Consider the following 12,174-nt stretch of genomic DNA (forward strand, 5'->3'; position numbering starts at 1 on the left):
GTGGCTATAAGCCAATCAGCTCTCGGCTTGGTTTTTCCCCACAAACCAACCCAAACTGACTCCAAACAGTGTGGGTTGTGTGTCAAGTTGACCTTGATGTTAACAGTTCCTGATACATGTTCAACTTAATCAGCAACAGGCGGATACAAACGTGCAAACAGCACTATTAATTTAAGAACAAAAGGATCAGTGTGATTTTATATGAATCACATAATACATAGTTTCGTAACATTTTCCATCACAGTAATACATATAGTTTGTGAGTAGAGTAGCAGGAATTAATAAATATAATGAATATAGAGCAAAATGAAAAGGTGAACTTAATGTCTTGTCCTAAATTGGGTGATTGAGACTAGTAGGCAGGGTTTAATTAAACGGTGACATAATTCAACTAATTAATTAATTAATACATACAGAGGTAATAAAACAAAATCATTGTGTGTGTGTGTGTGTGTGTGTGTGTGTGTGAGTGAGTGAGTGGGAACATGCATTCCTCATTCTGTGGTAGCCAAATGTTGTGAACCTATTTGCATACCCACTGTGCTATGTGTGTATGTATAGAATAATTTTATGGTTGTGTGCTGATATTTGCAATTCTTCCTGTGCATTTGTGCATGTATTCTTCCTGGCTTTCTGTATGCTGGTGTGCAGTATGTGGCATTGTAAATGTTCTGCCGTGAAGGTATGTTGCTTGTCTCATGTTTTCTGGTTGTACTGTATTCTGTACATGCTGCATGTGGTACATATTGTGCTGTATGCTATGTGTGTATGTGTGTGCTGGTAAGTGGTGTCACAGAAAGCTCTCCTTTCTCTGCCACCCACTCACTGAACTCCCACACACACACACACACACACACACACACACACACACACACACACACACAATCATCACCACCACACAGAGAGCTTCTCTGCCATACCTCTGGCTCTGTTTGTTCCTGCTCCTCTCTGCACTCATTTAAATCCCTACCCTGCATTTATCTCTCCCTCCTCCTCCTCCTCTCTTTCTATGTCTCTGTATCTCTCTCTCATGTGTGTGCTCACTTACACACTCTCTTCCTGTTTTACATTCCTCTGTCATTTTATATCTCACTGATTTTCACAAGCCCCTCAAATGCATAAAAATCAGATACAGATTAGATACTTCAGGAGTAGCAGAATAACTAAACTCTATCTCTTCCCCTCTATCATGCATGCACACGCTTGGCGCATAAACATACCGACACATATAATAATGCGCACCCGCAAGCGACCGAGCGCGCTCTCTCTCTCTCTCTCTCTCTCTCTCTCTCGCTCTCTCTCTCCCTCCCTCATCATGTGCCTTATGAAAGGAATTGATCACTGTTTGTTCAGATCATCGCTACCATTCAGACCCTCTCAATGCCTCTGAGTCACACTGGCACATAGTAACACATTAAACAAACCACCATTACTCGTCCCTGCGCCATGCACCACCACTATTATGCACCATTTCTCCTTCTCCCTGCCCATTATGCTGGAATTTACCCCTGCAATGTTTTTGATATGGTCTTCACGATGATCATCTGAACAGTGATTATTCTTAATGAGTTTTGAAATGCTCAGAAAGCTTTTCACAAAGATTGTTGTTTTTCTCCTCGTGAATGTAGTTGGGACTTTTCCTGCTGTATCGATTAATTAGTATTTAATATGGCCAATATTTTGTTACAGCTGTGCATTACATGGTGTCTGACCCTTAGTATGTAGATAAAGTGTATGGACAGCTTCAAGACACGATCTGTGGTCTTTCGTCAACAGAGCTTAGGAAGGTCTGCATACGTGTGTGTGTGTGTGTGCGTGCGTGCATGCATGCGTGCGTGCGTGTGTGTATGTGTGTGTGTGTGTGTGTGTGTGCGTGTGTGCGTGCATGCAAGCGTGTGTGTGTGTGTTGTGTGTGCCTAGGCCGTGTGTAATGTGCTGATTTATTATACATTTCAGCTCGTCGTGCCTCCCTCCGAACGCGGTGCCAGCGATAAGGATTGTCGGATTCCAAAGCTAATTGAGAGCAGTGTGCGAAGAGTGAAGTGAAACAAGCCTGCGATTTTGACGTCATTTTCAACACCTGCATGCACACGCTACTTTCAGAAGGCCTGACTGAACAAGGCAGACGCTTCTTAAGGCAGAACAGAACCTCTGGATGCATCCGAACCTGAGTGCTGTTTTTAAGCACAGTCACGTTGCTCAGACTGGTCCGCGGTGAGAGTCTATATTTTACTGGTCTTTTGTTCTCCTTCTTCTATTTTTCCAGGGCCAAGATCGTGGCCAAACTAAACCGGTAAAACAAGTGATGAATGCACACTACCTAGCATCCCATTTCAATGGCACATATTTGTGCAATACATAAGTAAAGACTTTTTAAGCATTAAGTGCAAATTATTTAAATTTTGACTTATTTTATCATAAAGGTAATATAATTCACACCTTATATATCATCCACACTGTTGGTAAGCTTGATAAGCGCACATTTGTAAAAATGAGACTAGATCTCTCTTAACCGTGCAACACTCAAAAGCCTCAAAAGTGCTGTGCAGTCAAAATGATTCCCCATCACACTGACCTCAACCATTCCAAAGACTGCACCATCATAACTAGTCCTCTAAAGACATCAACATAGATTAGAGCCACAGTCCTGAGAAAACAGTCTTAGATTATTATGGTTAAATCAATAATACAGTTGATTATTAAACACTTATAAATGACTCAAAGCAAACAGCATTCAGGTAGTATTACTGGTCAGGGAAATTCCTAAAGACTTAAGTGCCACTGTTGAATATATAGAGTGCCCAGATCATGTTGCATTGAAATCATACAGAAGACTGTAAAAAAAAAGAACATTAGTTTACATTTTATGGTGTTTACAGTTGACCTTTGCTCTTAAGTGAATAATTCCTCATAATAAGTGCCAAAAACAGGAGAATATACTTACTTAAAAACCTATGTGCTTAACAAAAACACTTGGATTTGTCAGCTAAAAGCCTTCATAGATCAGATATCATAACTCTGCCTCAACTGATGTTTGATGGAACACATTTATAATTAGGAAAGCCATTTTACCATTGAGATACAAACTTGCTTTAGCTTATTTTGCCCTAAACCTCTGAGGAAAGGAGAACAGTGAGTGTTTTATGAAGATAAAAAAAACCAGCTCACTTCACCTCAAAGAGTATTACTTCATGACCATCTCCAGCATACTAAAGGAATGAGATGAACTTGCTGGAGTTTTGATTGTTTTCCCAAAGCATTAGGGTGTTTCCTCTGCTCTTTTGGAGAAACGAGTTTGCCTTGAGCCCGAAACGGCACTGTAATCTCCATCCCCCGATTCCATCCCAGAACTTTGCATGAATTGCTCCTTTTTCTTACAGACATATAAGGACTTCTTCATTTATTTATGGACTGTTTTGATACGGACTTAAAAATACGTCGGACACCCGCAATTTAAATGCTTTTCATGCAGCGTTAAGGAGGTTGTAAAGGAGGATTCTGCAATGGTGCAGTGCGTTGAGTCAGCAAGAGAAAATAGCCTTGTTAGTCACATAAAAATGTTGCCCACCTTGGGAGCTCGAGTGCGTGTCACCCTCCTCTTCCTGCTAATCGCTGCTCCGCTCAACGTATCCTCGGCCAGTGTCCCAGATCCCTCGAGACCCAGGAACACCTTCAGCAGACCCACGGTCAGTCCTACTGTCAGTCCCAGGCCTAGTAGCTGGGGGTTGTTGCCACCCCTGTCCAGGGGTGGGGCAAACACACGAGGGAAAGCTGCGACAGGTCGGCCAAAGACGCCGCCCCCTGTCGCGGAGATGCCGCCAAGGCCACAGGCTCAGGTCATGTTGTCGAAGAACGCGACGGCCGATGCCCTGAAGCCTCCACTTGGCGCGGCACAGGTGGCCCCGCCCCCTCGGCGGCTGGTAGAGGTGGATGTGTGTCGCGGATACTATGACGTCATGGGCCAATATGACCTCACCTTCAACTGCTCCAAGGACGACTTCATCTACTGCTGCGGGACCTGTCACTACCGCTTCTGCTGCCCAGATCGCTCGCAGCGTCTCGATCAAAACATCTGCCACAACTACCACTCGCCCGTGTGGGCCAACACGGCCCCGCCTGGCACCAAGCCTCCCCACCACCTCCCTGACCCCGACCTCAGCCGCATCGAGCAGAGCAACAACACCGTGTATGTCATTGGCGGCGTGATCTCATTCACCGTCGCCGTGGCGGTGGCTATTAAGGTGGCATTTCACAAGGCCTCACGGCAGCCGCGTAACCGGGAGCTCAACATGCCAAGGTGAGGGGAAGCAGCTCTGCTTTCAGTGTTTGATTCTGGATGTTGCCTTTGCTGACCCTCAGCCTCTGGTTACTGATGTCTCCTTTTGATGACCTCTCGGTGCTGGCAGGGCCCTGGTGGACATGCTGCGCCATCAGTCCAGCCCAGTTCAGCAAGGAGAGAGAAACAACAGTGTAGCCCTGGGCACTGGAGGAGGGGAGAGTACTCTCAGCCGACCTCCCAAAAACCTTTACCCTACCCTGCAGAGCAAAGACAACAGACGTAAGTGGAAACCCCAGCAGACATAAGGGAAACTGCAGCGTCTTGCAAAAGAATCATGTACATGCATGTTTTGATTACAAAGAATAATCATTTGACACAGTTCCCTGTTTGTAAAATTTGTTGCTTCCAAATACATTTTTAATGGGAACCCAAGGGCAGTTGTTGAATTCTGTCAATAAATGTTTAAAATGTACAATATATTATATAAATTAATAATGTATTAATTTGCATCATTGTATAAGGCAAATTCACCTTTATACAATGTGTACGATGAGACAGACATGAGACAGACATGAGACACCATTGTATTTTTGTTCAGCCTTCATACACTCATACACCATTGTACTCAACTGTTGCTTAAGACTGAGGAATATCTGTATGGAACGGTATATTCACAACCTCTGGCGTACCTCAGATTCTTCCCTCTGGAAAAGTAGTTCCATATCTGAAAGAATAAATTATATATATGTACAGCCTAATTTACAAAGATATTTGACTGAGGAATTCATGAAAGTATTCTACAAAAATATGTGGTCTGAGATAACGATTTGGTTGAAAAACACTGGAGTATTCATTTAAAGAAACCACTCAGGATTCTTTTCTTCGGTGACTAGAAAAAAAAAGAAAGAAACACAATACAGTTTGTACAATTGCTGACAGGTCAGCAGAGCCCACACATTCACTGCAGCATGCTTCTGCTGTGGGGAAAACGCCTAAGGTTTTCTTGTCCCACATGCACCCTGCTTCACACAGATATCACGTTTTGTTCTGTTCCCAGTGGGAAATCTGCAGCACAACTTCATTCACACTTCAGGTTCCAGTCCCAAACACACTGCCACCATCGGTAAGGAATCTCAGCCCAATTCTTTTTTTTAAAAATAGTTGTGCAACAAACATCTTTCTATCTATATGCTAATCCTACCGAAAACTGTTCATTTAAAATGTCTGTTTAAATATGAATGTATATTATTATAATGTATATTATTATATTAACAAATTTAATTCTTACACAGACAATAAAGCTATTATAGCCTATATTTTAACTATTTGTCAAAATATATATGTATGAGTGTGTATTTGCCTGTGATTATATGCATGCACATTTTTGTCAACAGAACGTGTCCCACGTATGAATAACATGCAGATGACCAGTGGTGGGACACTGAAACCCAGTAAGCACACTAACGCCATGAAAGCACAGCCCTCATTCCATCAATCGCTGCACAACCTGGCTCATCTCCCGCCCTCGTATGAGGCCGCTATGAAGCCCGAGATCAACAGATACTGTTCCCTCAAGCGCCTGGGTGAGTCTAAAGAAGCATCCTCACTACACTCGTGGCCAGATAGGACGTTCTCTGTTTCTAAAAGGATACAGGTTCACAGCAAAGGTCGCTCACAGCCCTCGCCATTGACCCGCACATCTCCTGCTTGAGGTAAAAGGTGAAAGAGCACAGTGGCAGCTGCATCTTACTGGGGGCAAATGTCACTGGGGGGAAAGTCAGAGGCAGGATAGGCTAACATAATCCCTGGTGATTTGCTGGAAAAAAAAATATCCGTGCAAATGGGGTTCCATTTAAGGCAGCGGGAATGTTACACAAGAATGACAGGGGACTCCAAATGACTGTGAAGGTCATGGTAATGAGGGCAGAGTCAACGTGGGGGGCAACCTCATTCTAGCACATAGGTGTTTGTCTTTCACGCTTCTCTCTGCTAGACAGCAACCTGCCTGAATGTGAAGGGGGGTGGGGTGGGGGGGTGGGAGTGAGAGCGAGAGAGAGAGAGAGAGAGAGAGAGAGAGAGAGAGAGATAGACTGGGACATTTGGAGGGCAACAAATTCAGGCAGGTATAGTCATTAAAGGATAACACTGTGTTTTCAGGCATATGCAGCTGAGGTGTCTATTTGTGATTGCTTTTAAGCTTCTATATGAATATTGCTTTAACCCGAAGTATCTGTACCTCAGCTGAAGCCGACAGATGGTCTTTCATCACTCGCAGTGAGATTGCTAGCGTTAAAGTAACACCTACAGTGTTAAACTGGTCTCCAACGTGCAATGTGTAGTAATATGCCTTTCGCTGTGCTCTGTTAATGTAACACTGGTGATTATGCCGTGTGCTGAGGAAGTCGATACTTCAGCACTGACGATTTCCTATATCGCTTCCTTAGCTAGGGAACATTTCAGTAGTTTTATATGGGCTACTTCACAAACAAAATTCCCATCAATATCCACGACTGTTTCATTTTAATAAAGGGATTGTTAATTTAGTCTAACAAGGTGGCTGTTTGAGAAGAAAGCATTGCTGCTTGTCCTTGCAGTGCTTGGGACAAACATGGGTCTGAAGCTTATAGTTTCGATTTGCTCATTCTGTCTGTCACGTTCATGTTTTGAACTGTCTGGTATTGTGACTATCACTAATAGATACCAGCCACTGCAGCTGTTTCTCCATGGTTACAGTAGGTGACTACATGTCTAGAAAGAGGAGCAGTTAACTAGGAGTAACATCTAATATACTCAAAGGGTATAAGAAAAAAGATTTTGTAATATATTTACCCAAGTACTTGTACAGAAAACAGAGGAAATTAGCCAGCTGGCAGAGTGATTTAGAAATATATAAGCAAAAAATAACAAAGAGAATAAGACAAAAGGCCTTTATTGTATATCATAAAAATAAATCTAAAAAAACAAGCATTCTTTGCAGGTATTTTAGTCTGATATTCATTTGAATATCATGTTAACACAATATTTTAACATGTAATAGTTAACATTCAACCAACAAATTTTGTCAGAAGTATAATATCCCTTTCTGATAATCTGTCTATAAGATAACTCGACTTCAATTCTATGCTCTTCCTCCTACCCAACAGAGAAAGGAGGTCTGGAGGAATATTCCGGTTACTGCACTACTAAACGGAGACCCAACAATGCCCCTCCGTCCTTCCACTCCTCTCAGCACCACTTGCCTTGGGGAGGTGACTACACCCTGGGAGGACGAGGCACGCTCCCCACCCATGCCACCCGACCACGGATACCCCACCCGCAGTCTGCCCCCAGCCACACTCCCAACCCCTATCCTCTTGAGCCACCAGAATCGAAACAGAAATCGAATCAGAACTATGACACACTTTCCAAGCCACCTCGCCGAGTCAAGTCCACAGACCAGCTCCTTGCTCTCGGAGATGGTAACACACTGTCCAGGATCCCAAAGAACCAGCAGCATCAGTACTACAAAGCCATGAATGCTGCAGCAGCAAAAAACTCCAATACCCAGAACACACTACGCAAGTCTAAGGAGAGGTTGCTGATGTCACCGGATCACCTAGAGGAGGAGGTGGCCGGAGTTGAGTATGGAGGAGGTGGTAGTGGCATAGGTGGTATGGGCGAATACACAGGGGGTGGGGGCACGGTGCCCACCTTACCTCGCATGGGCCACCAGAAGGCTCAGTCGCAACAGAATGTCTGCGCCACCCCTTCACTCGACCGTCACCACATGATCAAGATGAACTCGCACCCGACCTCAGGCCGGGAGCAGGAGCGAAACACGACCACCATGCCAAGCCACGTGGCGGGCAGCGGCGTTGGAGGCGCGGGGTGGAGTGAAATGCAGGGAACAGGGGTCGTCATGGGAACAGGAACGCTAGGCGGACACACTGCCAGGAGGCTAGCGTTTGCGACCAAGAGGCAAAACACCATCGAGCAGCTACACTTTATCCCTGGGGGCGGGGGAGGGGGTAGTGGGGTTGGAGTGGCTGGAAACCAGGGGGTTAGGACAGGGAGCAAGAACGAAGTGACTGTGTGAGGTCGGAGGGGGTCGAGGGGGGGGGAAGAGAGAGAGAGAGAGAGTTAAGCAAAATAAGAAGAAGAAGAAGAAGAAGAAGAAGAAGAAGGAAAGATGCAGTGAAGCTTGAGGGTATGAGGAGTGGGAAGATGATTGGAGGATTCCAGGGAGAAAAAGAAAGGCAGTGGGCAGAAAAGGGAGTGAAGCAATGAAAGAGGAGTGTAAAAGGAGTGGGAGGATGGTAGGAAGAGAGGAAAGGAGCAGAGTACGCAGAGACAGAGAGCAGATGAAGGAAAGAGGTACAGACAGCAAGGAGATGAAACAGAGAATAACAGATGGACGAGTGGAGGCAACCACAGGCTGAATAGAAGCTGTAAATACAGAGAGAAGACAACGGTCTTGAAGGTTTGACGCTTAAAAATTGCTGTTTTTTTCTCTTTGTAAAATTTCAGCCATAATTGCAGTATAATAATTCTGCATGATAGCCACCTCATTAAACATTGATGTAAACAAATGAATATCATACATGAAGAGACTCAGTAACCTGGTGAGGAAGCAGAAATTAATGTCACTGTGTCATGTTTTTACTGGGATATTTAAAAATCATGACATTTAATGCCACAATAGAGCCATATGTTTGAGTAATGTCCAATGGAACATTCATCAAAACAAAAAAGAAAAAAAAACAAAACAAACAAACCAAAAAAAAAACAAAAAAAAGGGGGACAAAAACTGCTGACCGAGTGTGTGCCATGTGTTTACTCTAGAACATCCTTCAGACCAGAGATTTCTTACTCCACTTAGGACTTTGTCAGTCCTGTGAGACAAAAAACAAAAAACAAACTCTCTATAATGCTCACAGTGGGTACAATGGGTTAGAGGTAAGAAGTCGTCCAACAAACATTATATGATCTATATAACAATCTGTGAAACAAGAATTTGCTGTTATTCCAAAAACTATCACCACTATTAAAATGTTTTAACAAATAAGAAAGAATCTGCCCAGAGATTGAAGAAACCTTGGATTACATTGCCATTAGGAAAACCATAGGATTATTGCCTTTGTCATACACTATAAACTCTTCATCTCATCTTCTGCCAGATGTGTTCATGGACATAATTTATGAGGACTGCTCTGTTGAAATTAGGCTTGTTGGGATATCGATAAAAATCACTGAAAACATATTCTCAGATTCTGTGTGGAGTACAATATAACCAATAATGATTATTTCTTCCCCTTCAACCTATATATCCCAAGGAAGTGGTTTGGAAACTTGTCCTTAAAAGCCATCTTGATTGGGCAGAACAGCCCAGCCCAGAGGGACAAAAACATGAGATATGTATGACAATCATCCACCTTCTCCACCCGAGATGAACTCCTTAATGATCAATGGCACTTTGTATGGATTCTGAGCCAACCCTTTCTTCAGTGTTCAAATGCAGGGGTGTGACAAGGACATTTTGCATAAACTAAAGGATGTTGGCCATGAATGCAGATTTCTGTAAGGCTGTGCACATACGTGTTTCGTTTTAAGCTCCATGTATCCTGTATGTATTGCCGAAAAGATCTCAACTGTGTGAATGCCTCAAACTGTTATAAATGTGACGTAGGCAAGGAGAACAGCAGCGAAAGGAAAATTGCGCTCACATACCTTTTGTGGAGGGAAGAGGTTTGTTAAGCAGTCATTTACATTAATAATAGGGAGCACAGTACGCAACAACGTCATAAAGCTCAGGTGTGCACACGCACTTAGAGGAGCTTGCAAACAAATTTGCTGGGTTGCTGTTGGAACCTCCCTAAAGCCATGTGTCAGTGCTATTACAGCAATGACTAAACAAGAGGAGACAGCAGGTCGGCTCACACGGTTCCAGATATGGACGGAGAATCACACCCAATATCATAATTAATAACACTTATTAATATTAAGGGCTATACTACATGTGTGTCAGTGGTACACTGCCTACCTACAGATTATTAATTATTATTTGAATGGTAATGACAACCCTGAAAACAGTAACCCATTAATGTATATAGACTGAGATATTAAGCCTATGGTAGAAGCAAAAAGAAAGTGGAGTAATGATTACATCGGCCTAGCCAACGGGATAGGCTAGCCTATACACCAGTTTAGTCCTTATCCGATCATTCTATCAATGGGAAAGGTTTAATTTACATTTATTTCCTTTTCTTTTTTTTCTTCTTCTTTTTTTTTTTTTTACATTTTTTACACATTTTATTGCAAGTACTGGTAAACAATTCATAACTAGCATAGTCAAATGTAATTATGTCTCTCTGTTCAAGAGGTCTGGAGTAAACTGCCTACTACTTTGAAGGTGTATGAGTAAAAGAAATCCACGGTGACAGTAGGTTACATTAATTTTTGACAGGAAATAAAATGTATTTTGATGAAGTACAAACAAAACTTAGAGACAATCTTCCTACAGACTCTTATACATAAGTGTTTGTTATTGTCATTACTATGACAGTTAATATTATGGTTATTGGTGATATTTATTCTTGCTGTTATGATTAATGATTATCTTCACATTATGATGGTGATATTTTTTCTTCTGTGGTTATAGTGTTAACTTGTTTTTAGATATCTATCTTTCTCATTAAATTATTTGAGAATTATGAGTACAAAATACAAGCACAAAAGGCGCTCATTCTACTAATTCTCAGTGCATCCTGATGAGTGCATTCAGACATTCCTTAGTGTGATGTCATAGTGTAACCATCATAAAGAAGCTTGCCAGTCTCATTGTTGCAATGACATCAACGATGAGTTGATATGATGTCATAGTGTGTATGTAAATTAATAATAGGTTGATTTAATACAATTTCAGCTGTTTGAATGTTTATTTCAGGGAATATTAGAATAGCTAAATTAATTTAGCATTTTTGTCTTAAAAAGTCTGTAGCAATGTCTGTTCAGTTTTGTACCCACAAGCCATAACTATAAGTTTTTATGAAATGTTTCAATTAAAAGTGCAAAGAATAAGAAACCATCAGTTGTGCTAATGTAAGGCCTACAATTTTTATGGCTAGTACAATCAAATCATATTCGATATATACTATGAAGTCTACACCCTGAATGGGAACCCCTCTGTAAAATTATCACCAAGGAAATGTTCTGTCTCGCTCCCTAATTCTATCAAATCATATTCAGTGTATGCTAGAAAGGCTACAATCTGAAGGAACATCCCTTTGTAAAGAACCATCAAAGAAAGGTTCTTCCTCACACATTATCAATAAAAGTGTGATCCCTCACAATTAACATATAAGCCTTTTTAAGCAGCATAGAAAACAAATGAATTAGAACTTACTGACCGAAGAAAAAGAACCCCATAGAATTATTCAGGTGGTAACCATTGGTAGGCCCACAGCCTTTTTTTTTTTTGAAAGTGTATATTTAGGAAACAGAGAGGATGGAATATGTGGAATATGTTGAATGTAGAACCAGAGAGGATGTTTGGTCAAAAGTCAGTCAAGCTTTTATCTGCAAAAATGTCAAAATCTCACATTTTGTTTTATTAAGTGCTTTGTTTTATGTATCCCTAATAGATAACAAATATAAGGCAAATATACAATTGTGATAATTCCACCTTTGTAAAATAAAGTCAACTGATGAAACTGTTGTCTTTATCTGCCTTATCAGCACACCCATATAGTGAATTTGCATGCTTTTAAACGTTCTCTCTCTCTATATATATATGTGTGTGTGTGTGTGTGTGTGTGTATATATATATATATATATATATATATATATATATATATATATATATATATATATATATAGGGAAATACACAATGTGAATGTTTCAGAGGCCCTTCATCAGC

At 41.7% G+C, this 12,174-nt stretch overlaps 1 protein-coding gene across 2 annotated transcripts; it reads left to right on the forward strand.

Moving 5' to 3' along the window:
• The first annotated feature begins 1,371 nt into the window (after positions 1 to 1,371).
• Positions 1,372 to 11,967, forward strand: shisa7a (shisa family member 7a). 2 transcript variants are annotated; one of them, XR_014116973.1, is made up of 6 exons: positions 1,372 to 4,297; positions 4,407 to 4,558; positions 5,337 to 5,402; positions 5,674 to 5,862; positions 7,423 to 8,738; positions 9,592 to 11,967. XR_014116973.1 is itself a non-coding variant. In XM_026999268.3 (5 exons), the coding sequence occupies exons 1-5, from the start codon at positions 3,504 to 3,506 to the stop codon at positions 8,352 to 8,354; spliced, it is 2,133 nt and encodes a 710-aa protein (XP_026855069.2). In that variant the 5' UTR covers positions 3,499 to 3,503; the 3' UTR covers positions 8,355 to 11,967. The 2 variants fall into 2 exon arrangements, 1 of the variants encoding a protein (XP_026855069.2); XM_026999268.3 differs by having other exon boundaries at positions 3,499 to 4,297; positions 7,423 to 11,967.
• Positions 11,968 to 12,174: the final 207 nt, after the last annotated feature.

Source organism: Electrophorus electricus, chromosome 14 (genome assembly GCF_041902795.1).
Source record: "Electrophorus electricus isolate QZ-2024a chromosome 14, ASM4190279v1, whole genome shotgun sequence".
NCBI lineage: Eukaryota > Metazoa > Chordata > Actinopteri > Gymnotiformes > Gymnotidae > Electrophorus > Electrophorus electricus.

Coding starts and splice junctions, on each gene's coding strand:
- shisa7a (XM_026999268.3), top strand. CDS start 3,504: ATGGTGCAGTGCGTTGAGTCAGCAAGAGAAAATAGCCTTGTTAGTCAC. Junction 4,298..4,406: donor CGGGAGCTCAACATGCCAAG/GTGAGGGGAAGC, acceptor CGGTGCTGGCAG/GGCCCTGGTGGACATGCTGC. Junction 5,863..7,422: donor CTGTTCCCTCAAGCGCCTGG/GTGAGTCTAAAG, acceptor CCTACCCAACAG/AGAAAGGAGGTCTGGAGGAA.